The sequence below is a fragment of the Varroa jacobsoni genome, unplaced genomic scaffold (assembly GCF_002532875.2).
Source record: "Varroa jacobsoni isolate VJ856 unplaced genomic scaffold, vjacob_1.0 scaffold_740, whole genome shotgun sequence".
In the NCBI taxonomy this organism is placed as follows: Eukaryota; Metazoa; Arthropoda; class Arachnida; order Mesostigmata; family Varroidae; genus Varroa; species Varroa jacobsoni.
In genome coordinates this window covers 119,219-145,638 of record NW_019213642.1, presented here as the reverse complement: position 1 = coordinate 145,638, position 26,420 = coordinate 119,219, and the positions used below count along the sequence as shown (strand labels likewise).

The window sequence follows — 26,420 nt, the reverse complement described above, 5'->3', positions numbered from 1 at the left end:
CATAGTATCGACAAAGAAGCAGCCAGAAAGCACAAAAAGGCTGAATGAACGGCTACAGGGGTCCGTCGACAGAAAAGTGGGTTCATGGGGGCAACAAGTGATGCTGAGTATGATCAAAATAGTAGATGACCAAAGCATGTCATGTTGTCCCCGTTTGACTGTTGGCCAGGGTACAAGCGAATCGTTACGGCAGCGGTTTGCAGGACTGCCGCGAATCGACAGCGATCAGGAGCAGAAAATACTCAGACCTCTTTTCTTTTGACATGTCTGGGAGGAAACTCGGTCAGCTACGACCACCTCCTACCGCCTTATAACAATGCAACTAAGTACTAGTTTTAGTATGTAGTCTATCAGAAAAAGGTAGTTCATATAGAAAAGTGTTTACTTCTTATTCTGTCCGCTTTGATAACAACAGACTAGTTAAGTCAACGGCAGAAGTCATTCCTGTTTTACTACCGGAATTTGGCGTTGGCAATAATTTTTGCATTTTTAGTCTGACTAAAATATCATGATTATCGACTAACAAACTTATTTCTGTAATAATTAGGGGGAAAGCGAAACAAACGTATTATCTGTGCAAAGTTTTTTTTTCCGTCTGCTACTGCAAAAGTAGCAAAGCCGAAAATCAGATTTGAAAGCAGAGGATGCAGTTTGAAAGGATACAACTGATATCTAGGCTATTATCAACTCGCACTCGTCGAGTATCTAGACTGAAATCGTGTTATCACTCCAATTATTATTACAGAACGGTCGATATTTTTGCCGTTTTTTTTTCCATAAAATCACTTACTGATTTGATATCTGATACTAATATATTATAATTAGTACATTGGCTTGTTTACAGCGTTCGATAGACTAATGAGCTTAATAAAAAAAAAAAAAAAAAAAAGATAACCATCGTTATCAGACCACTGCGTGTATTTCGCATACGACGCGACGAACTTAATATATATGAACTAATACACTAGTGGCAACGGTTCTCTATTTACTCGAGCAGGGATATTCCTATTAGAAGTACAGTATTATAGGTACAGGCCTAGCGTGAAGGTTTGACATAAAGCAGAACAAAGATAATAACTTGAATGAAAGTTGGCTGAATCGGGGAGAAGCACTAGCGCCGCAGCAGTACGGCTTCGATCAAGTAAGCGAACTAACCAAGTTGGTTTGCAATTAACTTGACTATATTAGCTAAGTATGTCAAGCTAATTCGGTGGAACAGAGCAAGCTGAGTTAGTGTTTTCAATTATATCCTCTGGCCAGATCCATTCGATTCCTCATCGATGTTCGACGGGCGCACCTTTTCTTCGATCCGAAGCAAATAGTCCAGGCCAATAGAGTGGGGCCAGGGGATCGATATTGCATTTTGCCGGCGCCATATGCACAGCCGCTGTGATTGTAGAAACGCAATAAGATGACAGCAATCGATCAACTCCACTCGAGATATGCAGATCGTATCGTTCTCTCCCGTTTCAGAGATTTTACGGCATGAGCCAGCCGCTCGGTTTTCGTCTGCTATTCTGTTGTTGGCGGGCTTCCAAAGATCCGCTTCAAATTCTCTATCCTGTTACACTTATTATAGTCTGGAAAGACTGAGGCTGTTAAGTGACTGATCTGCCGGGAACTATTACGAACAATCGATACGGAACAGTCAGCGAGCCTAAAAAAGGCTCGAAAGCAGGTCAGTAGTACATCGTTCAGCTGACTGAGGTACCTATTGTTGTTCTGTTATTTCAAGAAAAACGTCTCACGGAAAATCCATCTTGTAATAAGTTTGCTCAAGCAGACCAAATACCTTAGTGTTTTGTTATGTAAATGATGTAGTAAAAAATTCATTTGTTAGTATACAGACGCTGTGATTGTGGGTAAGTATGGAAAGCTTTTCCAAGCTGCTTTCAGTGTAGCCCACATATTTTAGCTAACCCAAATATTATGTTCTTCACAAGATACTTGAGAAAGAAGTGCACCTACCATATACACAACGTTCTTTTAACGAAAATCGAGGCACAAAAAATATGGCTGAAGAGACAATATCACCGCTGTTAGGTCCCTAGTATTCCAGAATACTGACCAGCGAAACTCACGTAATTCTAGTAAATTTTTACTCGTAAATATAAGAACAGGGCCAACAATTAACACTTTTTAAGATTTCGGTGACCACATTGATAGGATCCATTTCTGTCTGTAACTGAGAAACGTCATGCACTCCGATGGGAGATTATGGGCCGATTGCTAACGGTATTCCATGCCTAGCGTTCGAATAGACCCGTAGATAGAGCAAACAATTTCTCTATACATTAGCCTCCCTAGAGCCTTTTAAAGAGAGATGATATGTTAGAGCCTATTTCAGTGAAACATGGACGACACCGAGTCGTGTCTGTTGGTGCTGCCGCTAATCGATGGCCATGACACGTCAGGTGACGGTGCTGGCTTTTTTTTTTTGATAATAATAATTGTGACATTTTCATGGTTAAGCTCTATACTTGAACTGACAGCGACGTTCTTCGTCGGAAATGCATTACTATGATGCAGTAACTTAATTCTCTGGCATCAATCTAATGTATGTATTCGCTTGTCATTACGCGATACTTTATGTCGTCGCCCAAAAGTTCCGTCTGTAGAACGCGTTATTACGGACTACATAAAAGGCCTTAATCATAAAAACCTTGCTTATAATATAGATACACATATTTATGAACCTTCATTTATCATGGCCATATCGGACCAATTTCTCGACTGAAGAGTGAACTGAACTCCATTGGGATCAACTCCGGGTAGGGACGGCGGTCTGGCTAGGCGTCAAGATATGGAAATACGATTTTTACCTGCTGATTTGGCAACGAGCGTTGCCTCCACTGCGCTGTTCTCGCGTTTAAAATCTGTCCGAGAATTACGTACGTCAAATCGTTGAAGTTTTTTGTTTTATTATACACGACTCGTTACGATTAATGCGCAATCCAAAAATGCAACAATCAAACGTATTTTTTCAAACTTGAGTTACTTTTTCTCAGGAAACGCTTGTTAGTAGTTGTCATGACGATCATGATACCTCACGCATGTTCCTCGTCTGAAAAAACCCAGATTATATAAGGCCGGAAGCTCATCATTAAACTGTACTGTGGTTTAACACACAGAGATAATAAGGTTGCATTCGCAGTCATTTTCAGAAATGAATTCAAGTTTGTTGAAGAAGAAGTTTATAATTAATACAGAAGGCTTCACGATCAGTTTATTTGCACGTACTATAGCGTTACTGTTTATCAACCAATGCTTTCTGAAGATCTTATGTTTTTAGGATCACGGCTGCGATATGGGCGATAGCTAGTATCCACTACGTGCGATATGCTACCGTGAAATGTATACAGTCATGTCGTGTCTATTAGGGAGCCAAACGTTACGCTTTTCTCTGAGCATACATATTCGTTATGCATAGGTCATGACCATTAAGATATAGGACTTCATCGAACTTTTTTTATTATACATGGCTGAGGGCTTCTTGCATAACCTACTAATATATTCAAAAAGCTGAACAATGAGCGTGTTGTTGCCACAGTCGTTGCTTAGAAGCCATGTCGCGCTTAATGATATCCGTTCGCTTCACAAAAAACGGCCCTTCTTGATGGTCTTGCCCTCCAACACACCGCTGTCGCTGATCTAACAGAAAGGCAGAGCTGTGAACTTAACAATCAAAAGTTGTCCATTTGCGAAACCGGACAATTATAAGATTTATAAGGCTATTAACGACTCATTTAATATATAAATGAGCGCCGCAGGGAACAGTTTGGTTTGCTGGGCTAACTGTCCGCTAGATACCGCCACCTCTACCATTGAATTATAGGGTCGACGGCGACGAAGGCAATATATAATAGGAGAAAGAACAGACCGTTTCGTAGCTACAAAAGGTCGCTCGTAGTAGCATAACGAACAAACTCAAGGACTGGCTATCTCTTTACTTGGGAATATTGAAATTTTATCATTATATCTTCCTCGCCTGCACACTTATCCCAAGTTTATCGATTTCTTTTATCCCCTGTGCTCACATCCAGTACCTAAACGTCCGAGCACTACCAAGACTACTAGAAAGTGCCCGAAAGTTCGGAAACCGGGTAGAAGGCGAACGCAAAGTGGAGGCATGTTAGGCATGTGCGTGCAGATTAGGTTTGAAAAACTTCAGAAAGGATACGGATGAACCGCGTAATGCATCGCTGCTGAAGCCGGAGGTTCCGCCTGCGCATAGCCACATAGCACTGCACGAAAATGCCGCTGCAGCAAACGGCACATACAGATCGGCCACTAGTGGCGACAAAATGCACGACCGGTTTGCTTATTCCTGAGTTTCCGAGCTTTTTAACCCCTCAGGCAATCGGTGTACTTTTTGACAAAGACTGAATCCTCCTGATCGCGTAAGCTCCTTCGCGCTCCGTTTGTTCATTGTCAACTGCCGCTTTATACACCCCTCCCTCTGTTCACTCAGATACACAGCTCGACTAATATTTGCCTGTACTACCGCTCCAGTGGGAGGTGGTTGCATATTATCCTTGGCCGTCTAAGCACTGGGACTCTGAAGCCAAATACATTTTAGTAACTCAAACTGAGAAAGGCGACAACGTAGCTTCCACAAGAGGAAGAGTGTGTGCGCAGTAAACTGCGAACGCCATCGGCCACAGCAGTGTTTGTAAGGACAACATACAGGAAAGTTCGTGCCGCTTCACAGGGCGTAGTAAAGTTTACAGCAAAAGATACTATCGAGACGTTTCCTCGTTAGCTGCCACTGTTCCTGATCGTGGCGTCCTCGACGTACTAGTTGGTCCCGCGTTTTCCTGTCAACTAACGAACGAAACTTGGCCTAAGTTCTTTTCCATCTCAGCATTGAATTGCCGTCATTAAATTTGCATTTTCAATCATCCATCCTCAAGCAAAACGATGACGACAACAACGATGGTACCGCACCCGATCCACATTTTGAGTTTAAAAGACGAAGGTAGAAGAGAAAGCGCGCATGAGAGAGAAAGAAATATAAACTAGACATCAACAGAGCATGTACGTGCGCAAGGGAAGAAAAGATAGACACGTGCAGCGTAATGCCTGCGAGACGTAGGCAGTGCTGTCGTACATACAGTTAACTTTTTCGTAGTTCGACTTAAATAGAGAGATGAAAGGATAGGCGGGTTGTTTACCCACTGAAAGAAGAAGCACCCGCGTGCCTGACAGGACGTAATCATCCACATAGCTTCCCTCGAGTAAAGGTCTAGATGCGAAGCAGTTGGTCCCCGTTCAACGTGGTGCATCGACCGGTATGTAGCAAGCTTCCTGTCCAATCGAAAGGTCCCGACAGAGTTTCGCCAATGGAGGCATTGGGGAGGCTGAAGCAGTGGTAAAGGTTTACCTACAGGCTGACAACGAATGCGAGGAGCGTATGTAGGACAAGGAGCAAACTAAAACGATTCGCCTAACTTTTTCTTTCGAACAGAAAAAAAGCAGACGCTGAGGCCAAATTCTCCGTGCACAAACGAAGATGAATTCAAGCAGCAACGGGTACGCATACGAAGACTGAGAACCGTAGCACTGCGACAACCCGAAGAGGACCATGACACGAAGACGAGAGGGAGCAGTATGCATTGAAATCGACGGTTAAATGGATCGCGTAAGCAATGTGGATAGCTAGTTAGAGACGTCTTTAATGCTGCTTTGCCTGGCCTGCTGTTGTTGTGACTTTAGCAATGGACCTCGATAGAAGAGCGTCATCGTTGTTAGCCGCCGTCTCAGGAAAAAAAGAAATCTGTCTTTTTCCAGGCACACTTTCCCTTTTCTTCAAGTGCGAAGGCTTCGTGTGAGGAGTTAAGTACCTTAGGAACACAGCTTCAGAAGGCTTGTCATAGTGTTCGAGAACAAACAAGAGCTTTGCTGTACGCATTACGGCAAACAGCAACAATAAGACCATTGCGCCAGTTGACAACAAAAGCAACAACTGAAAATGAACGCCACTGTCTATAGACGCCAAAGTAAACATGTAGCATTTAAGTCGAGCATAAGGTTCAAATTAAAAGACACAATTACTTGTCGCAATTTTAATAATTATAGTAACGGTCTGGTATAAGGGAAGACTGCACGCGCTTGAACGACGGAACTACGGTACATGACATAGCTGTTGATGCATATTGGGTTGTTGAAGAATATTGACCGTTTTCTAGTTGAATTGGGTCGGCGTTGGTGTCATTTCAAAGCTGATATTTGACAGAAGAAGATTCGCGGTTCGAGAAGTCATGGATAATGAGAGAAGTTTTTCGCTATGTTTTTTTGCAATTTTCTCGAAACATAGGCCCAAATGTTGCCTAAGCCCACAAACGAATTCGTTCCGTACTGCAGAGAAAATATGGGATCGGGAAAAACGAACCAAGGATGGTTACTTCATTTTTGTTTTGGAAGTTTTAATGTGAAGGATGCTCTTTGTTGCAGTGCTCAATGAATACGCTTATAAAGCTATTGCGAAATCTGCGACACCAAGATCGACAAGTGAACAGCCATGATATTACTAAACATGGTTACCAACAAACGGCACTGAAACGGGTAAACAAAGCAATTTGCAAAAAAAGCCCGATATCCGGATGCCCTATGCGAACAAATTGCTTGAGCAAATCCCATTTGTGAAGCTGTCCAGAAACGCGACGTAATCAAGCCGGTTCTGTGATTAGAAATAGGTTACGAACAACAAGCATCTGCAAATAAAGAAAATATAAGAGGGTCCCCCACTGACGGAATCTGGGGGCAAAACGCAGACTGGGGCCAAAGAAAGCGATGTTTGATAGGACTGGAAGCGAATGGTTGACGAGTTACTGCTGCTTGACGAAATGATTGACTCGACCCCCTCCCACTACTGCTGTCAACAAGTAACAAGATTACAATATGCCAGTGAAAAAATCGACCGGAACTAGTGAACAGAAGTCTTCCGTCACGACAGTAGCAGACGACATACATTTTTTGTCGGATGCGAACAGTGCACAACTCAAGCAATTGTTTTACAAATTGCACGAACTTCCAAAGTCACAAGGCAAACGGAAGACACGGTATATTTATTTACTAATCGAATAAACTGAATGAAAATAGTTTGTCTTCAAATGTTACTTGCTATAGGGTCGCACGCGACCCAACGCTGCTTTGACAGAGGCAAACGAATCGCTGAAACTGAACGCGACGATAAGAGTGCCATCGACGGTTCGAACTCCAACGTGAAATCCTTTCTCGAGGCTTTCATGAACCTTCAAGCAAGCGATTCAAAGTCAATATCATGCTACGAGGAAGGGGCGAAGAGCTCTAAATAGAATAATTTTACAGGTGAATGCATTACGAAGTCATTCTCTCCCATTCCTACGTTGACAAAAGGCTTCACTGAACGCAAATTGCTTGTTAGGTCCACGTATGCGCCTGTTTTGCTCAGGAACTCGAATCGAGACAAATTACGCTGGTGGCTACCTATAACTCATCCGCATTAGTGATATCTATGCGCTGCAAAGAATTGCTTCTATTACATGTGCTATCCAATCAGCAAAGTTGCCTATAGGTTTCAACTAACTTAACTAGTGGCACTTTCTGTCGCAATTCATGTTTGAGGTTAGCACGCCTGACTCAATAAGGCTTTGGAAACGGTACTGGCATCAGAAGATTTTAAAGGTAACAAAAAATCTATTGAATGTAATAGTTCAGTTAATATAGTTTTGGCTGAACTTAGCCCGAAGATGCCGTCCTGTTCAAACGAAACACTCTCAAATGTGATAAATACTAGACGTAAATGGATAGAAGCAGCTGCTTCTAGTAGATCGTACACTCACCGTGTATGTACGTAAATGACGTTGCTAAGCCACCAATATAGAGTTGTCTCTTTCCTTCTCTTTTTCTCTATCTCATATATGTGTATACATATTTATATAGCGTTCTATTGGCATAATCGCAAAGATCGTCAGTCTGTGCAACTTTGTCGCCATTTAGGGTGAACGTTGACTTCGCTAATTCCTTGAAACGGTTTACATGCTGGTGCATGATGCTTGCAGTCTTCAATACGACGCTATGCTCGGTGTCCTTCCGAGGAGCTAAGCAGTTCCAAGATATCCTTGAACTGAATAGTAGATAACATTTGCTTTGATACGTTATTTACCCCAGCCTTTGCTAGCTTTCTCTATATCTGCCAGCTGGAACCGAAGGAAAGTGAAGTGCTGAGTAGAGGATTTCATGAATGTTACGTACAAAGAGTTTGCATTGCCTTCGCCAGAAGGGACAGACGAAAAGAAGACAGACTATGGCAGGGTGAGGACTGAGCTCTAGGGAGGTTCGTAGTTGATAAATCAATTAAATAGAATGCAGATGAGCAAAGTCAATGCGTGCCACTGCAACTTTACCTGTAGCATTCAATATACAGTAGGCTACTGATACATCTAAAGTCAAAAAACCCCAGCACTAGTCGTCTCTGATGAATTGACATTCGGAACAAATATCTGGCCACAACACTTCCCACAGTTAAGACCCACTTTTACTCCAGTATATAACGCGATTGGTTATAGCTCACAAGAGGCACCGTCTCTCGATAGAAAGCGTTCGCTCTCTCAATCATGTTATCATCAGCAGACACACGTTAATTAGGCAGGGAGAGGAACGTACGGGTATATAAATATAATGTTATTCATTCAGTTGTGTTATACAAGAGTAGCCATTTATAAAGCTAATACACATCTATAGGTAGACATTACAGAATGATATCTTGTATAAAAGTATACATGTGTTGGATCTTAGTTTTTATTTTTTCGTATTTCGTCCGCGGGCAGGGTAGGAATAGACTGGTCAGTTTAGTAAACTGCCCTTTATAGAAGTATTCTCTATCTCTCAGATTCTTCTCTGTTTCGTAAGAAGAGGAACGCCTTACCGAATCGAATATACAATGAACACATTGTCTACCAGCATTATCCCTTTGCCCACCTCTTTTATTACACGAATACACTTACACGTTCTCGTTCAGATAGCAAACCTTTGAAGTTGCCTATTACTAAGGCTACCACAGAACATCTATCAGTCAGATCCTTTTCGGCTTCTAAGACTGAATTTTTATATATATATATATATATTTTTTTCATCTTAAATACTCCAATATTTAAAGTTTTTCAAGAAGCAGCTAATCAACCTTAAGTAGAAGTTGTCAAGCTCCGTTTGATTATGAGTTGGTTCGTTAGTTAGAAAGTCAAATTGGTTCCTTAGAGCCAAGTATCACAGCCTTTATCTCATAAATAATTAACATTGTATAAGACCAAGAGTAGATCACCTAAACAATAATGAAGTCACTTATATACTTCCGCATCCCAACTATCACCGTTACGTTCAACCGTGACTATTATTTATGGGGCGTTGTTGATAAGCGATCTGCTGTCAGTCCGGTTTGCGCCCCCGGCGAACAAAGGACGGCGGGCCTTCGGAAAATACATACTTGTTAGCTATGCATTCGTTCATCAGATCGGTTTTTTAGTCGGCGGCACAGTTGCTATGATAACATCGTCGAAACGTTCCAGCTGCCAGCAGAGTTTTGAATTCCGCAGGAAGACGGGGCTTTCGACCTTCTTGGTGTTTGAGTACATAGCCACCCTGGAACAGTGTGCACCGATGTTGTCTCTGTAGCGGATGAACGTATTCTTAAACGCGTCCTAAAACTGACCGATGGGTTTGAGATACGACTATTTTTCAACTTGCGTGGTCTTTCCTAACAACCGCGTAAGCGAACCCACTTTAGTTTCACGATGAATAATGCATAATCGGAACGCTAACTAAAACGGTGGGGCTTTCTGTGCAGAATGCCAATAATTAAAACAGCATTTATCCAAGTTGAATTCATTCTTATTTCTAGCTAAATTGGTCGAACAGTCTTCGGTTTCGATCCATAATTCATGCCTGCCTTATGATCACCATCAGGAACTAATGTCGTCACGTTAGACAAGTTTGATTTCACTTTCGTTTTTCCTTACCGAAAGGAAAGACACTTTGTTTGTGAAAATTTCCCGCGTGTTCTCCTCTGAGAAATATCACAAAAAACAAATAATGGAGATGCTCTATTCAGGTCTTTTTTTTGATGGTAACTACTTAGAAAAATTAATCTACAACGATTTACATTTTTTCCGCCAACATGAGTCGTGAAGTGGAGACTAGCTAGCCAGTTGAGGGTAATTACATTTGTCAACTTCATCTGGCTCGGTCGTAGTGATAAGCGTATGCGATACGAAACAGGCGGTTATTTTTTGCTATGAATATTGTTTGTTTCAGTAAGTTAATACGGTACACGGGGTTATTCGATTTGATTAATTTTTACGTAGGCTCAGAAGGGAGTCAGAATCAAAATATCAATACCGCATCGCTCTCTAAAGGAAACTGAATTACACAGTTGAAAGAGGTATGCTTAAATTTCAGGAAAGATCGTTTCGAAAACCTCAGTGAATTAATAATATACTTTATGCTCACTTGTAAGAAGCGGTCGTTTTTTCTGGGACCACCTAAGGGGGTTTGCTATATCGCCTACACCGGTTGTCGCCTTTTCTTTAGTTTCCGCTTTGTCCGTAGCGCCAGTATAGATCGGATGGATGTCTCTCATTAGAATCTGCCAATAATTTGAAGTAGTTACCCTCTCTTTCCATATGAATTCCTTTCACTCACATTGCATAGCACGTAACGTCGGCACACTTACGTGTGTCTTATCTAATTACACTTACCTTGTAGTACATGTCGCTAACGGGGTTCGAACTAGGTACCCCTGTTTGTTTTCAGCCGGATGGATGTCCTCTATGTGAACCCTATATAGTATATAGCCTTGAAATTTTGCTCGTTCCACGTGCCAGTTACGTAAAAGTAGTTAGTTTTCGTCCCTTGGGTGTAGTGTAAAACTGTTCTGCTAATGATGCTCTATTCAACTCAAGAGATTGATGTTAAAGAAAATAAATTATATGAGTGCCTAAATGAATCGCTCTATAACAACTTCTGAACAGAACAACCGTGAACGATGATTTGGCGTGGAACGAACATTAAGCGTATCACATACGAAAATTTAGTCCCGACCTAAATTAAAGGTATTTACATTTTTTATAGATTAAAGGTAAATACATTTTTCTATTGGACCCACTTACCCCTCCAATCCCGTTAGCAAACCCAGTCTACTAAACGACGATACAGTAAAATAATAACGTGTATTAGTATACAAGTAGTTCTGCTTATTCATAGAAATTGTTTTTTAAAAAAATCATTTATCATATTGTATTGAGCTATTCTAGCTAAGCCTTTGAGTTTGTCTAGCTGAATGTTGAAAACATATTATATCCGTGTAGATATGCCTGTTTTGCATAAGCGAGGCAGCGCATTGTGTGCGTATTTATCCGCAGTTTACAAAGAATAAATTTATGTAGAGGCGTACATCCGTTTGGGTAGTTTTGCCTTATCCGTAGACGCGAACGTATGATGTAGGATGTCTGATCCATTATTCTAGTTAACGTTCAAATCAGGCTACGCCGAAGACGAGGCCCACAGCCTTGAATTAATGTCTACATCAGCATAATTTGCCAGCAACGTTTTGCTTTACTGCACTCGATCAGTAATGGGAACGAGAAGCTAGCTGAGTGAAGCGTGGACGCAAAGATAGGCCCACGAAAAACAGGCTGCCCGAAGTAGGCCCTGAACCTTTGCAAGTTCTGCTATACATAGGTAAAATGATTATATAGAGATTTTACCAAACTGGTTATTATGGAATATTTTTGCGGGAAACGTTAAAATTACGAGTTACTGTTTGGGTTCCTGGAACTACAAAGATCGTCAAATTGAGGTAATCAGTCTAATTGTACCAGTAATCGAGTTTTGCTTGTTTGTTCCATCTTCCTATCCAATACAGCACGAGAATTGCGTATTTTGAACTACGTGAAGCCATTCAGGGTACACGCAGGAAAAGCGCGACCCTGCACAGCTATATAATGGGCGAATGTATGTGTGCATGTATTGTTAAGGGTGCCTACCCGTTTATTTCAGTGGATGTAGCAGCTTTTGCGTGCCTATTTGATGGAATGTCTGCGTTCTGCCATCCTCTAACTACTGGGAGTTGTTGTTTCAAACGAGTAGGAAGAAATACCATCAGCCATTCTAGCTTCCAAAACCTTCTAAGATCTTACCTAAGTCCGTAAGATCATTTCGCTCATCAATGAGCACGGAGTCGATGCCTAAGAAACATTACATCTTATGCCAGTTATGCGTACGAATCACTTCTTCGCCCTATCGCGTTCATCGACTCCTCACGCTATAGATGTTTCCACATAATACGAAAAATATTTAAAAAATCCAAACGACTTTACCATACGGCATAAAACCCAACTTCCTCTGTAGTGAAACAATAGAAAATTGTATTACAGATAGAATTCAAATAGATTCAGATAGAAATCAAAAGCACCGCCTGTCTAACGCTGTTGGTTGGCGGCAACCTTCTATAGTGTCCACCAAATGACGGGATGACAGAACTACACATTAAGGCACTGATATTATCTTCACATTGATACGGAGGGACTCAGCACCCCAGTAACCCTACCCATTTAAATTATAAGGAAAATAAATAATATACAGTTTATATTTACGGTTTATGAACTATTTTCTTTTAATACTGAAAACAAATGCATAGAACGACGAACGCATTTAAACTAAATTTATTTTACAATAAAATTTTGCTCCATAAAATAGCTGTATAACAATTTAGCTGCAATTTTCTATTGTCCTGTAATTGGTAATATCGGAATTAAAGTTCTTGTACGCATCAGTATGACGGAACAAGTCACAGGAACATTTAGATGCAGTCAAGTCCTCCTGACTGCTGACATAAAATGCTCGGGAAAAAGCTAACTTTTGCAAATAACTGGTAGTAATATAATACGGATCACGCCTTATTTCAGGAGACGGATCCTCATTTTAGTTTCAACTTATTCAATTGTGCTGCAGATCGAGGAATGAGCAGACATCCTATAATTTATTAATCTAATTTTAGTCGGCAGAAATAAAGAACTAGACGACGGTCAGATTAATTTGCGTGTTCCGATCATTCGTTAGTTTGTAACTATATATCTAAAAAAATGATAAAATCCTCAACGATTATGGATTTATGATCCGGTAGAAGCGGGTTAACAGCTAATAGAGAGTCAACGATACCCAAGTCAGGACATCAGCAATGAGAGACAAACTGACGTCGGTACTTCGAATATATCTGCCGACCTGATATTTCAGATCATTCAGCAATAGGTTGTTTACAAACGCCGCCTTAGTAAAATCTCCTTTTATAACTACATTATTATCATTCTAGTTGAGGCCAGATACGTTAATTACTATGGGGATGGTATTTAAAAACTAATCACAAAAGATGACTATATCCTATGTTTTGAGTCTTATGTTTGCTATCGCCGTTAGGCCATCATTCGCAAGCGGCTCACTGCAAACTCGACCCTTATAATTATTGAGATGACAACACACGAGCGTAGCTGGACATAAATCGCAATGACTTTCACAGGCACCTGGATAGTAACACAATATGATCTCCTTGGAAAAGTTGCGAACCTAGCAATATGGCTGAATCGGTGGCGCGATTCGTATATTGTGGCAGCTTAATGCTGGCGTTGACTTAATTTGCGTTACGAGGCAGAAGGACTGCTCGTATAAAAATTTCCCTGAGGCTTGTCCTACCTTGTATTATACCAGCAGCAACGCTGTCCGTCTGCTAAGGTACCGTCCGGTTATAGTGCATGGAACAGCAATTGCATAGCAGTGGAGGCGGTGGCTGTAATTCTCGCAACAAACAACATGTCTTGCACGTCTTTTAGTTCACAAGGGGCACAGGCATCGAGGGTGGACATCCCATCAGCGCGAGCTTGCTCTCTACACGAGGTTTCGACGGGGAATGAAATAAGCCGAGTTGGGCCGTGGGTTCCCTTCTGAATGGCCTTCGGAGTAATATTTCACAGTATAAGTCCGGGGTGATTCAATATCCGAAAGGTGGGAACAGCGTCAGCTCCAAATTAAAAACCTTTTTATTAACAACCCTACAGCTATCGACACCTCTCACTGCATCAGGCCATTGCGCCGGCCGTACACTGTACTATGATCAGTTGGGCTTAGTTCTTGATTACAAAGTGAATCATGCAATCGCCTCTCTGAGATAGTATTAGTTATATTTAGAGATCAGTAGAGACAGTAGTAATCCCTGTGATAGCTTAGATGGGTAACGTATTTGCCTCCTCATTTTAGGGATGCGTTGTGGTTTAGGTTTGAACTCATGCATGGGCACGCTTCCTGTCGTGCTGCGTGCTGTCCATCTAATGGAATGCCGAACGGCAATCGCGGCCATAAAACTCAAAATACAGGGGGATAGTAGTACAAGCGCCGAACTTAAGGCTTGTCAAGGGACTACTGTTTATAGTTTGGTATTCTGGTAATAACACTTTTTCAGCAATGGTAAGTGACAGGGAAAAATCCGAGGTCTGATTCTTAGGCAGGGATTTGAAAATGGCCAGGATAGATGACTACAAAACAGCTAGTCCGCGCCAACGACAAGGCTTCCTTGACTTCGTTAAAAAGCGTTATAGCTTAATTCTCGCTGCCTTGATTCCGTCCATGCACCTTATACCTACTACTATTCCTCTAGTCAAGGATATATGAGACCATCTCTATGGGACGCTACTTGCGGCGCCAATTTTAAACTAGTTTTTGAATGTTCACCTCCTTAGAGTTTTACGTGCTTTTAGATTCAGTTGGCAATAACAAAAGTGAGTTCTCTACAGACGAATCTTAGTGATATAGTTAATTTGGGCGAAAATGACCTTCTAAACTGGATTTTCCTCTGACGGTGATTCCGGCCCGGTGATAATACCTAGGGTATCTAGGGATCGAAAGTTCCTAGTAAAATCAACAGAATGCAGAAGCTTTTTAGGACCGACCGTAACTGTGCATTTCTAGTTTCTCTTTTGGTAAAACAAATCTAAAGGGCGACTTAATATTAAGATTTCTAATAAACCACTTCCTTTCACAGAATAACACCCCACGTATTAGTAGAGGTAATACATCTCAGAGAAGCTTAAACTTTACGGAGTCATGAGAGTACCAGTTTTGTTAAATGGATGCTTACCCGCCCAAGTTTCATAGACTTTAGAATATAATTTTTTTTTTATTAATCTTAAGTTAATGGGAGACGATTCGGGTCCACTCCTGTTCGATAGGGGATAACATAAGCGATTATAATAAGTTATCTGGTTTATCATACGGCCTGTCCTATTAAACTATTAAATATATTTCTGTGTGCTGTGAAATTATCAAACAGTAAGGGAATCTGTTTCTTATTTGCTGCTGTAGTTAACGAACATTTCGAAAGATTTTCAGTTTTCTGTTTATAGGGAAGATAATTGCTTGTAGCTTCTTCAAGCATGATCACTCTATGATGAGCTAGTGATCAGTTATGACACACTCAGATTATTTTTAACTACAGTGCAAAGTGGCGGTACTTTAAGATTTCTTTTGTTTCAACGAAACAAGCTACAAGTTATATCTAATTAAGTACTTTTTCACAAAAATCGTATTCGATTACTCTTTTGGTGACATTACATACGGCTTCTACTCTCAGCTGCTCTATATGAATCTGCCAGTATCTGTTTATCTACGTTACTAATTAGCTTAAACAAGCCAAGAGGGCATTAACCATCGACTCGATTGTACTGCCCGTTAAAAGTGTAATACGTGCATATAGAACAGTACTGGTTATGGTCAGAATAATGAAACAAAAACTGCAGAAGTTTGCACTAAATAAAGGTAAAATTCACCCTTAATTCTAGAACTTGATGATATTACCAATTTGATAACAAATATCAGTGAGCAGCCTTACCCATACGTTTTCTTAACAGAAACATTGTTTCGCTGACCTGTTTTTCTCAAATTATTTTTTTTTTTTTGGGGGGGGTCAAGGCGTTGTTTAGGAGTGTTATTTGAAGATCAGGATACCTACTGCTTTATGCGTACACATATGGATGGTAGTGACTGCACTACGACATGGTTTTTGGTTCAGCAAGAAAAAGCATTCAGCTCTCCCCCAAGCTCCTGACTTTTCTACAAATCCTCACATTTGCCTGTACCTCATGCGCCCCTCCTACCACAGTCCTGGCTGTCACAGGTGTTGCCCCTCTCACAGCTCCAGGAAAGCTATTACAAAAGGATACGGGTCACGTCACCAGCTGGGCCAACTGATTAGTAAGCCAAATCATTGTGCACTCACACAACTTAGCTAGAATCACCCTCATCAGCGCTACCCGTCATTGAAGCAAAAACATCCAATTCTAGCTGCTATACTAATGCAATCAAACCGATTCATTTGTTTACTTACGCTGATGCTTGCAGATGTCGAGGTCGACATCGTTCGAACTTCGATTTGGAAATCGGTACGTAAGCAATTCGTCGACACTGAACGAGGCGTATGTTTGTGCCACTTGGTCGCCGTTGAGCATGATCAATGCCACGAACATAGCAGGCAAGGCATGCATCCCGATGCAAGCCTTCATTTTGATAATGATGTGAAGAAGCGGTCGTCGTACACTGAGCACACACACACAATTACACACCGCCACTGCCCCAGAACGTACTCCAATCGCGTTCACGATAGCGCAATACCCCTTGTTGTCGGCGGCAAAGATAATTACAGTCGAAAGGGTCGCAGCAGCAATGACGGGCTTCCGCTATCAACCTTAATATCCACACGCCGTGAAATTTTGCTTCGGTTCTATTCACTCGTCGTTTCGTCCTTGCGACCTCGCTCACTATCCACAATATTCCACGTTTGCTCTTTTTTTTTTTTCTATCTATTTACGCTTTTCACTCCGAATCTGCACTTCACTATTAATTTCGCTGGTTTCCTTGCTCTTTCCGCTAACCACAACCAACGTAGCGTAACTTCAGCACTCTCTACGCAGCCACCAACGCAACTGGCACCACTTCTACGACTACCCCCTAATAACAAACAAACACTTGCCCCCACAAAGCCGCTGAGCCGTACGGCTCCCACGCGGCGCCCCAGCAAATTTTTTTAGCCGCCACCGGGGCACGGGGCTATCCCACTGAACATCGCGACTTGTGGAGCCCTACTGAGGGTCGCATTGTGTTTGTCCTATCGGCGTACACTTCTTTGCAGGCTATCGACGACTGCGATCACAATAATGGTGGGACTATTAGTCAACCTGAAACTTTGATTTCATATGAGTACAAGGTATTGTATTATTGCCTGTAACAGTTAGGATGCCGGTACGTATAAGATTTAATTGCCAGCAGGCTTATTGAGCAGCTGATAGCGTTTGACCATGTGTGTTTGAGAAGTCGGGCTCTGTTGCCATCGCTCGATATCTGCTTGATGCTCACGCTACCGATGGCGGCATAAGAAAGTGATTGTCTTAAGTGTGAATGTAGAGTTGCGCTGGATAGCTGCAACGTTCTCGTTTCTACCAGCAGACTCCTCCACTGTTTCGCAGTCCTCCGTTCATTTGGTGTTGTTCGGCGCGTTGCTTATCTCCCGTCGATGAACTCGCCTGCCGCCACCAATCTTCTCGTTGGTCTCTCACGTGCGCGGTGTCGCCGCATCCTCCGTCCTGCAATTTCGACGACGATGATGAGGACCCTCTCCTAATACCCTCGCCTACAGGTTGTACCCTCTCTAACCAAGAGGAAAGGATGAGGAGGAAACCCCAGAAAGGGGATGTATAATACAGCCCATATGAGGGGTTCATTTTTCCAGGCAGATGTGTCCTGCTAATACTATTTGTACGGATTTGCTCATTCGCTTGCATATATCAGTAATAGGTTTTGGATTTATTTGAAGCGGGCGCTGGATCGATTATTGAAGCAAATCTTTTTTGTCGACGCTCACATAAGTGGCTCGTGAGGTCGAACGATTGATTTATTAAAATTTATTTACCCGGGAAATATTTATATTCGTTGGAAAAGAAAGTGAGAGTGGCAGTTGTAACGGTGCGGCCACTAGAAAGGTACTGTTCCAACCCTCACAAATCAAAAGCAACTTATTTCAAGTATGATCTTCTCTTTGTTTCCAAACCGAGGAGGATTTGTAACTAAGAAATGATCATAATATATTATTACTATTTATAGTCCTCTCAATCGGACCTTCCGAACGATCCATATGAACATGTTTTATTAGAAAAAAAATTAATAGAAAAAGCTAGTTCAGTGACACAGGGAAGATTGATTTCCGTTCACATGTATCTTTGCGGATTCGAACCGGAGGACTAGCAACTCAGGGTCCTTGCTTTTACCCGTGCTTCTTCTACTTAGTCCCCTTTGTCCTTTATTCGTTCCAAGAATAAATAATTACTAATTTTAAACAAACCTGCATTTGTGTCCCTTCATTACATCCATTGTTAAGGAAACGTTCAAACACGTCGGCAAATCCGATTGAGACGACGCGATCAAAGTAGAATCTTCACAGTCTATTTCGATCTCTTGTTAATCATCTAAACGAACGGTCTTCGGGACCAGTAGCTTTGCAAGTAAACTAGATGTGATGTTAGTAAGTCTTCAGTTGCCAGACTAGATTGCTAACGAACATGTGGCCGTATGAAGAGATGTAAGGGATTTGGGTAGTTGACAGGAGACTGGGTAGGGTAACTCATATGAAACGTTTCGATGTATTTCTAAAAGGTATCACGTTGCTTTCGAATATTGTTTCTCGACCCAATTATAGATATGGGTTAACATTTGAGATTACGACCAACTCAAGGTCGTCAAAAAAATCTAGCTTCTAAGTGTCAGCAACTGACCATGCCTGAACGTCTGAAGAAACAATTCTTAAATTATGCAGGTCGCCACATTAGTTCTGTTTGGGTTAGTATAGCAATAGTCATCTGAACCCCACTATAGGCCGACCATCATAAATGCGTTGGTAATTTACTCTCCCTTTCGCTTGAAGTGCCTTCTTCGACTTCAGTCTCATATTTTGCTGCATTGGTTAAGGGTGGTCGCTGGCGAACAGTTAGCGTCGACAGACACACCTAAATCAGTTGAGTTCGGACTCATTGGCCGTAATACTGCACCGACTAATATGGCTCCTTGGGTGATTACGCGTATAAATGGTAAAGCCGTCTTAAACTAGATAATGCGAACATTGCAAGAGTTACTTCGATCTCTCGCTAAACACTCCAGTAAAAGAAGACTAAAAATAAACGTACTAGTAAAAGTCATATCGATCGCTTGTCTGAATTTGTTTACGAATTTTTGCGTGTCTTATTAAAAAAAAAAAAGCAGTGACTTTTAGAAAGCACGCTTAACAGCGATATCTAGGAAGTGTTCGTATCGTATAATGTTGAAACAGCCGTGCAAGTCATCGTGTCAGGCAGCCAGATTTAGAATCTGGTTTATTTATATGTACATTAGACGTTTATAAGCTATGCATTGGCCTAAGAGTTGGCGGTTAAAGAGGGAAATTATCATCTGATATTACTAAACGATGTTAGGTCAGTGCTGCTCTAAGATTCCACTAGAATCTATAGAACAAACCAACAGATCTGCATGCGCAATGTAACAGTGCCGATACTAAATATTTTTAAGCGCTAAACATGTTAAGCACATGTTTGCGCTTTTTCTTATGACAGCATATACGAATTACTGCATAAATAAATAAAAAAAAAAACAAATAAATACCAACAACAATTAACTCGAAAGGCAACAGAAACAGTATAAATGTGACAATAAGGTATATTAGTAAATGATCTCTGCCGTAAGTAAATCGGCCCGTAGCTGAAAAATGAAGGGAATCCAAGCGTCTGTTAGCAAAAGAAGAGGGAAAAACAGAAGAATGTAAAGGTTTCTTAGAATATTGCAGCGAATCGAGTAGATACCTGGATCATATTCATGGTAAAGTGGACACCATCACCGAATGCTTAAGGCATCATGTAAACCATCTATTGATGCCGATGTTCCAAACTATATAGAAACCATTTGCGGTGGTCTTCTGTGGATTAGATAACCTCGACATTTTTTACGCTTTTTAACACGATATAATGCTGGTTTTGAGTACGACCCGCGGTTTTATGTGGCATAGTATGAACAATACGAGTGTTGCCTTCAGGCCTGTACTTCCTCACAGGCATTACATTACGTAATGTCACTGAAAACGAGGTTCGATAAATGATTGAGATCAAAAGCTATTCTAAGGAACGCTCATACTTTCCGAAAAGATGATCTAGGAAAAAGTCGATCAGAATCTACGATTGAAACATACCCTAACATTTCGAACACTCCCTCTAATGCCACTATACCACAGCTAATCGTTTACGAATTGATTTGTAGGGAATCCAAGACGGACTAGAATTAGAATTAGATCTACTAATTAATTTTAATTAGCCCCTGTGTCGTAAGTCTGTAAAGAGTTCGAGCCTCGAAATAAACACCTTACACTTTATGCTCATTTATGATCATTTTTTAGTTATTCAATCCCTGCAAGCAGTTTTCCTGAAATTTCCAACAGGAGAAGTAAAATATGCGACGGTATATGAAGCATCTTACTACAAGTGCTTGTCACCAATTAACCGGTTGTCATTGATAAAAACAATATATTTGTTCTTAACCGACAGGGCTAAATAACGCACCGTACACCAACAATTTGTTCAGGGTAAATGAGATTTATATCTATCTACATGTTCACGGTACGTAAAAATCTACAATGCTACTGGAACGAAAACGCCAAAAATACGTATCGAATTCGTACGGAATTACGTTTCTTGCCGGCGGAGAGAAGACATTGCCCCGACGCGACTGTAGCGTCGAAATGTCTCACGGCAAGAGGCAGGGACAGTGTTAGGTTGTCGTTCTTCTTCATTCAACTCTTCTGTGTCGGCGCGCTTCCTACGAAGCTGGCTAAAGCCTGCACATAGATATGTTCACGCTGGGTCTAAGAGGTACGCACGTCCTGGCTTCGGACACAGGCGCCATCTTGTTGGCAGCTTAACGGAAGCAACTCGTCAATGAAGCTGCTTCAAAAATAACACGATGCAGTTATCAACATAGAATCTTAGAAAGATAGAATAGGACATAGGATTGGACCGCCATCTGCGCATAGCAAATGATGAAGTAGGTTATATATGCGATACAGATTTGGAACATTAGAGCCCTGGATTCGTTTTCAGTCATTAAGTTGTTATTTTGAAGAAGCATGAAATACTTTTTTAAATATTAATATGGCCTCCTGTAGATTGATTAGCTTATTATGGATTAGTAGTTAACTTTGTGAAAGGCTAAAATTGATTACAAGACAAGGATTATACATTTTTGTATTTAATGTTACGACATTCGCGTACCGAAGCAAAATGCTGGGAGTTTGCGTCGACAATGCCCTATCATCATTGATCACATTTGTTATCTCTTTCTGTTAACACCAATATATAACTCACTATATTACATATACATATATACATTAGTAAATAATTTTAGCTACCTTAGTAACTGAGGATCCGAGTGGTTCGTTGCCAGTTCCTTGTGCATTTTTCGGAATGGGTCAGAGTATAAAATTTTTTAAGTTAGGCAGCGCTCTCTGCTTAAAGTGAGATGTCTGCGTCAAATTAGGAATGTTTGTTATAATCAAATGTGATTGTCAAATGCCGTATAGGAGGAAAAGAGTTCTGGCAAATCAGTGATCGGTCAAACAGGATTCTCGGATGATCCCCTCAATGGGGGACTTGGACGCTCATTGTTACGTTGTTATCGATCGGACATCTTCACTTATCCTTGGATGGACTACAGTAAATTAGGCACCATAACATCCAATTAGTACGCAGCTTATTACCATACATTTTTCATACCTTATTAGTTAATAATATCAAAATGGCTTCTTTCAAGCAAATGGCTTCTTTGGTGGACAAAGTGTGACGTCTTAAGAAACCTTTACGTAATTCCGACCAATGCTCGTATGCCATTAACATGACTAACTCTATAAACCAGTTAGTTATCTTGTTCACCTTCAGGAAACACTGCTAAATAAACTGGGTTGGGGTCGCATGCCCAACAGGATCTGAAGTATGCTGAATAATTGGCCGTACCAAACTTAAATATGTTCAACGGCTACGCATAGATCAACCTCTTGCTACTTTATTTCCGTCGCTTGTCATCACCTGTAGAGCTGTTACACGCTCTGAGTTCTCTTCGAAGGGAATGTTTGCATAATCCTGCCGCCTCTTCTACATATTGAAACTGGCCGCCTACATTCAACATGATGATATTTAGCGAACCTACTGTCGTTTGCATGTAATTTTTTCTAACGTGTACAGGTTATTCTATTAGGTTGGCTTTGAAATAGGATTTTTCTCTTCTAATTATCCATCTTTGTATCTCTGCACACGCTTTTTCTGGCTATGTAAAACCGGACATTTTCAATGGTGATCTATAAAACAATTTCTGAAGAGTTCTGAGTGGTACAAACTGAGTAGTACAACTATAAAATAATGCACGAGATATTTATACTGAATTCAGCCAATTTTTTTCACCACCTGTGTTTTTTAAAGAATGGAGAAAAATCAAAATTGGCCAAGGGTTACTGATATGTATTTTTCTTAATACCATCATACACAGTTCGCCTATCGCAGCTCCCATGTATTATCCTATCGCATGAGTCATCCTTTTACAGAGCGGACATCAGATGGCGAGATCATCTCACGTCATAACAGACACGACAAAATGACGACACAATCATATACTTATATGACATATGAGATGAGCATTCTACTAGGAAAAAACAGTTGGGGGTGAATAGTGAAAATCATTGTAGAACCAGAGCAATACGAAAACTACGAGCCAAGGAAGTTGTAGGTTCGAGCTAGTTTGATATGTATTCGTATATCTTCTATTAATTAAAAAGTTTGCTTTGAAAATAATATTCTTTAGAGAGAATTAAAATTGCGTCCCAAACGTGGACGGAAATGTTGCACACGCGGGTATTTCATACCCATTTGAGACAAATATTACTAATCGGTGCATTTTGTGCCCTTATTTCGTCGTACTAAACTGTTAACTGGTACCGATTATTGTATCGCGATGGATAGCGGCCTACACGCGCGGTTTTCATTGTCTTATATAAATCATATAATTGAAGTTGTATGTATATATAAATATAGTGGGCTGAGATGAGACAGGTTTAAGTGGAGATATTGCAAACTCGATACCTGCTGAACGGCCATTAAGCTGTATGCCTGCAAGAAATGTTATAATGCGCTAAAGGAACACCGAATCAAAATCCCCGTTTGATTTTTATGTTTATGCTATTACGTTTTTTTTCTATATGTCAAGCATGATTTTCTCAGTTATTATCCACCTGTCATACTGTAATAAATCGTGCTTTAAATACGGTCAGTGCTAGGCGAATCGCTTCTTCTTCTAGTGTCTAAATTTGCTTCATTTAGTTCATACATTTTCTTAAAATTAATATACGCCTATAATATAGCGCTGGCGTGAATTGAGACATTCCAAGTGAACTCAGTTCTCCCCGTAGTAGCGCAGTGAGTAACGTGTTTGCCTACTAAATAAGAAACAGAGACGCTAAATAGAGGTCTAAGTTCGAATCCGGGCGTAGAGGACCTTTATTTCGCACTAGGAGCCACTGGTCCGAAGTGATACTTAATGGCGGCACTGGACGTAAAACTTGAAACATTAACTGGGACTGAGTTGAAACATTCGAGGTTCGGGCTTTGGGGGCAAGCGCAGCAGCCCTCATGATGTTTTTATGCATCACAACTGCCACCGCACCGGCACTACAATTTTTGTTGAAATGTAGTCAGTTTATTCCATGTAGTACTCCACAATATAGATCAATCGGATATTTAAAAATACGTGACGTAACAACATCTTCTCCAGAAATAAGATTTGATCCGATATTTTCGCCGTTACGACATTGGTAATATTGCGCTGACATCTGAGATTTGCCACCAGCATGCCGTAGCCCTGCTGGTATCGCGGTTCAACTTTTCCTATACTTACACTCTGCTGTTTATTAATTAAATGCGTTAAGGAAATAAAGAAATGTACTCCTTCTATGGCACGCCAGTCACCATGTACCATAAACCAATAAGGACTAGAGAGAAGTGTGGCGGCAAATTGATTTCCTGGCGTCAATTTGTGGTCGAGATATATAATCGATGATAGCTTGTCTCAGCATACCCTAATGTTGGACTAAGTTGAGACGCTTTTTTTGTTTTTGTAAAATCTAATCTAGTAATTACTTATACGCATCTATATGAATAAGGAAATAATCACACGAGAGCCAAACGACAGAGCTATAATATTTAAGTTAATATGTTTCGTACACTATATTTTATGGGCCTTCAAATAAAGTTGTCATTTCCGTCCACCTTCCCAAATATAGAGATATATACTTTTCAACATAGGAAAGATATAACAAGATTTAGGTGAAGCTTTTCAGGTTTTAATCGAGCGACCCAAATGCTCCGACACTTTATTATCAACCTGTGTAGCACCACCTGCAAACTAGCCGCAAATCAGCTGGGGCAAGGTTAATTGGACAGTATCGCTAATTATTGTTGCGAAAGAATTTCTCGCTTCTTAAGTACGCAGCGGAGCTAAGAACGATAAAAGTTAGGGTCTCTGTATTTAGACGCCAACTTGCTTAGTTTCGGTTGCGAAGTCTGTGCCCTGATCTGAGGTATCCTGATCGAATTATTTTCGAATCGTATGGCGAACCAGAATCAGAATTTTAACCATTCGCTTTTGAACCTATGCGCAGATTCAGGCCGGCTAAATTTTCCAATTCTCTGTCGCAATTTGTTGTTCGCTAATGACTAAGTGTACTATAGCACCCCTGAAGATCTAAGTCCATTGGTTCCAGACTAACTCGCAGAACGAACCTGCAAGAAGTAAAAACAGTTTATAAAAAAAATGTATTTGTACTATTTAATGGCGTTTTCTTCAGATTGCATTTTTGTCTAGAAAGTTCAAGGTGTATGAGTTATGTGTATATACATTTTATATTAAGTCGTTAAATAAAAATATAATTTGTTTATTGCTTTTTCTTTATACTCGTGGGTTTGCTCATTATCAGGTGTCGTAGACTGCTGTGAAGGTTGCCTCTATTCTACCTAGCGGCTGCGATACTTGTCATGCTCCGATCACGAATTCTACCTCGAGTCCAAAACTTCACAACAGGTATACTGGGTGAAAAGGAATGATGATTCGAAGAAAACAGCGATAATCGCTTGCTAGAGTTAAGACAAAGAAGGAGCTTTTCAGCGATGTGTTGTATAATACTCAGTACCAGGGAAATCCGAAAAGAGAAATTAGAAACAGAAATGGCCATTACTCCATTACTTACTTAATAGTCTTATACTAAAGTACTTCGGCTTATAATCGAATAGTTTAATTCCTGGTATATCTCACAGCTAATCACACGTTTAGACCCGACACTTAGGACAAGAGTCATTTAGTCGGATCACTCAAAACAGTTCGCTTCAAGTGCACCGCTGCAGATGAGACTTGTTGCGGAATAGCTACCCGCGATCATCGGAAAAAAAACAGGAAACCGCTAGACCCAAGAGGCTTATGGAAGCACACAAATCCTGTCAATCAATATCATCGCCGACGCCAGCAAGAGAAAGAAAACTGCCCTAACGTGTTGGAGCAGCCGGCGGAAGTGAATTGAAAGCGTTTGATACGCCAGCACTCGTTAGCTAGATGACAATTTTTTACGCCGAATAGCCAGTGAATGTTCGCGTGCGCCTCTTGGTATTGTTCATAGCGGTAATAATTCGACCTGTATCAATCATCACTCGAAGATGATCTCCCTTTTGTAGGCACACGAGCTGCATTTTGCCGCAATTCTGAAAGCAGCCTGTTAGCAATTCGATCCAAACGTTTCTTTCTAATGAATTTTAAAGGCAAACATCAAACTGTTTGACGGGAAATAATTTTTTACGAGTTCATATATGTTAATGGTTGACGGCACACCCTGATGTCATCTCTATACTATTTGACATTAGATCGTAGTGAAAACGTTTGTTTTGAGATTTTTTTGTCAGGAGAAACGTTCACCTTTGACAAGTACGCAAATATGGATGTAGATGTATAAAATGCAGCCGCTTAAATCTGGCCGCTTTGTTCCACTATTATACCTTTCGGTCAGCACTGATCACCTAATTACTTTTCTTATTAATGTTTTTTTTTTGGGTTTTTTTCTGCAAATGGCGCAAAGGTCGCTAACTGGCTGTTAGTGGTACTACGGTCCGAATTGCTCAGTTTGGAAAGCCGAAACTGTAAAAGCTAGTAATTTCTAGCTGCCATAGAAGAAATCTATTTCCTATATTTAGATAAAAGCGTGTGGAAGAAAAGACGCAGTAAAAGAA

At 40.8% G+C, this 26,420-nt stretch overlaps 1 protein-coding gene across 1 annotated transcript in view; it reads right to left on the bottom strand.

Moving 5' to 3' along the window:
• The window catches only part of LOC111263176 (protein tolkin), a 111,821-nt gene extending 94,182 nt beyond the window's left edge, over positions 1-17,639 (bottom strand). Inside the window, exon 1 of the mRNA XM_022838049.2 lies at positions 16,406-17,639. Within this exon, the coding sequence (XP_022693784.1) occupies positions 16,406-16,580 (175 nt within the window). The 5' untranslated portion in view covers positions 16,581-17,639. The remainder of the gene's footprint in view (positions 1-16,405) is intronic.
• Positions 17,640-26,420: the final 8,781 nt, after the last annotated feature.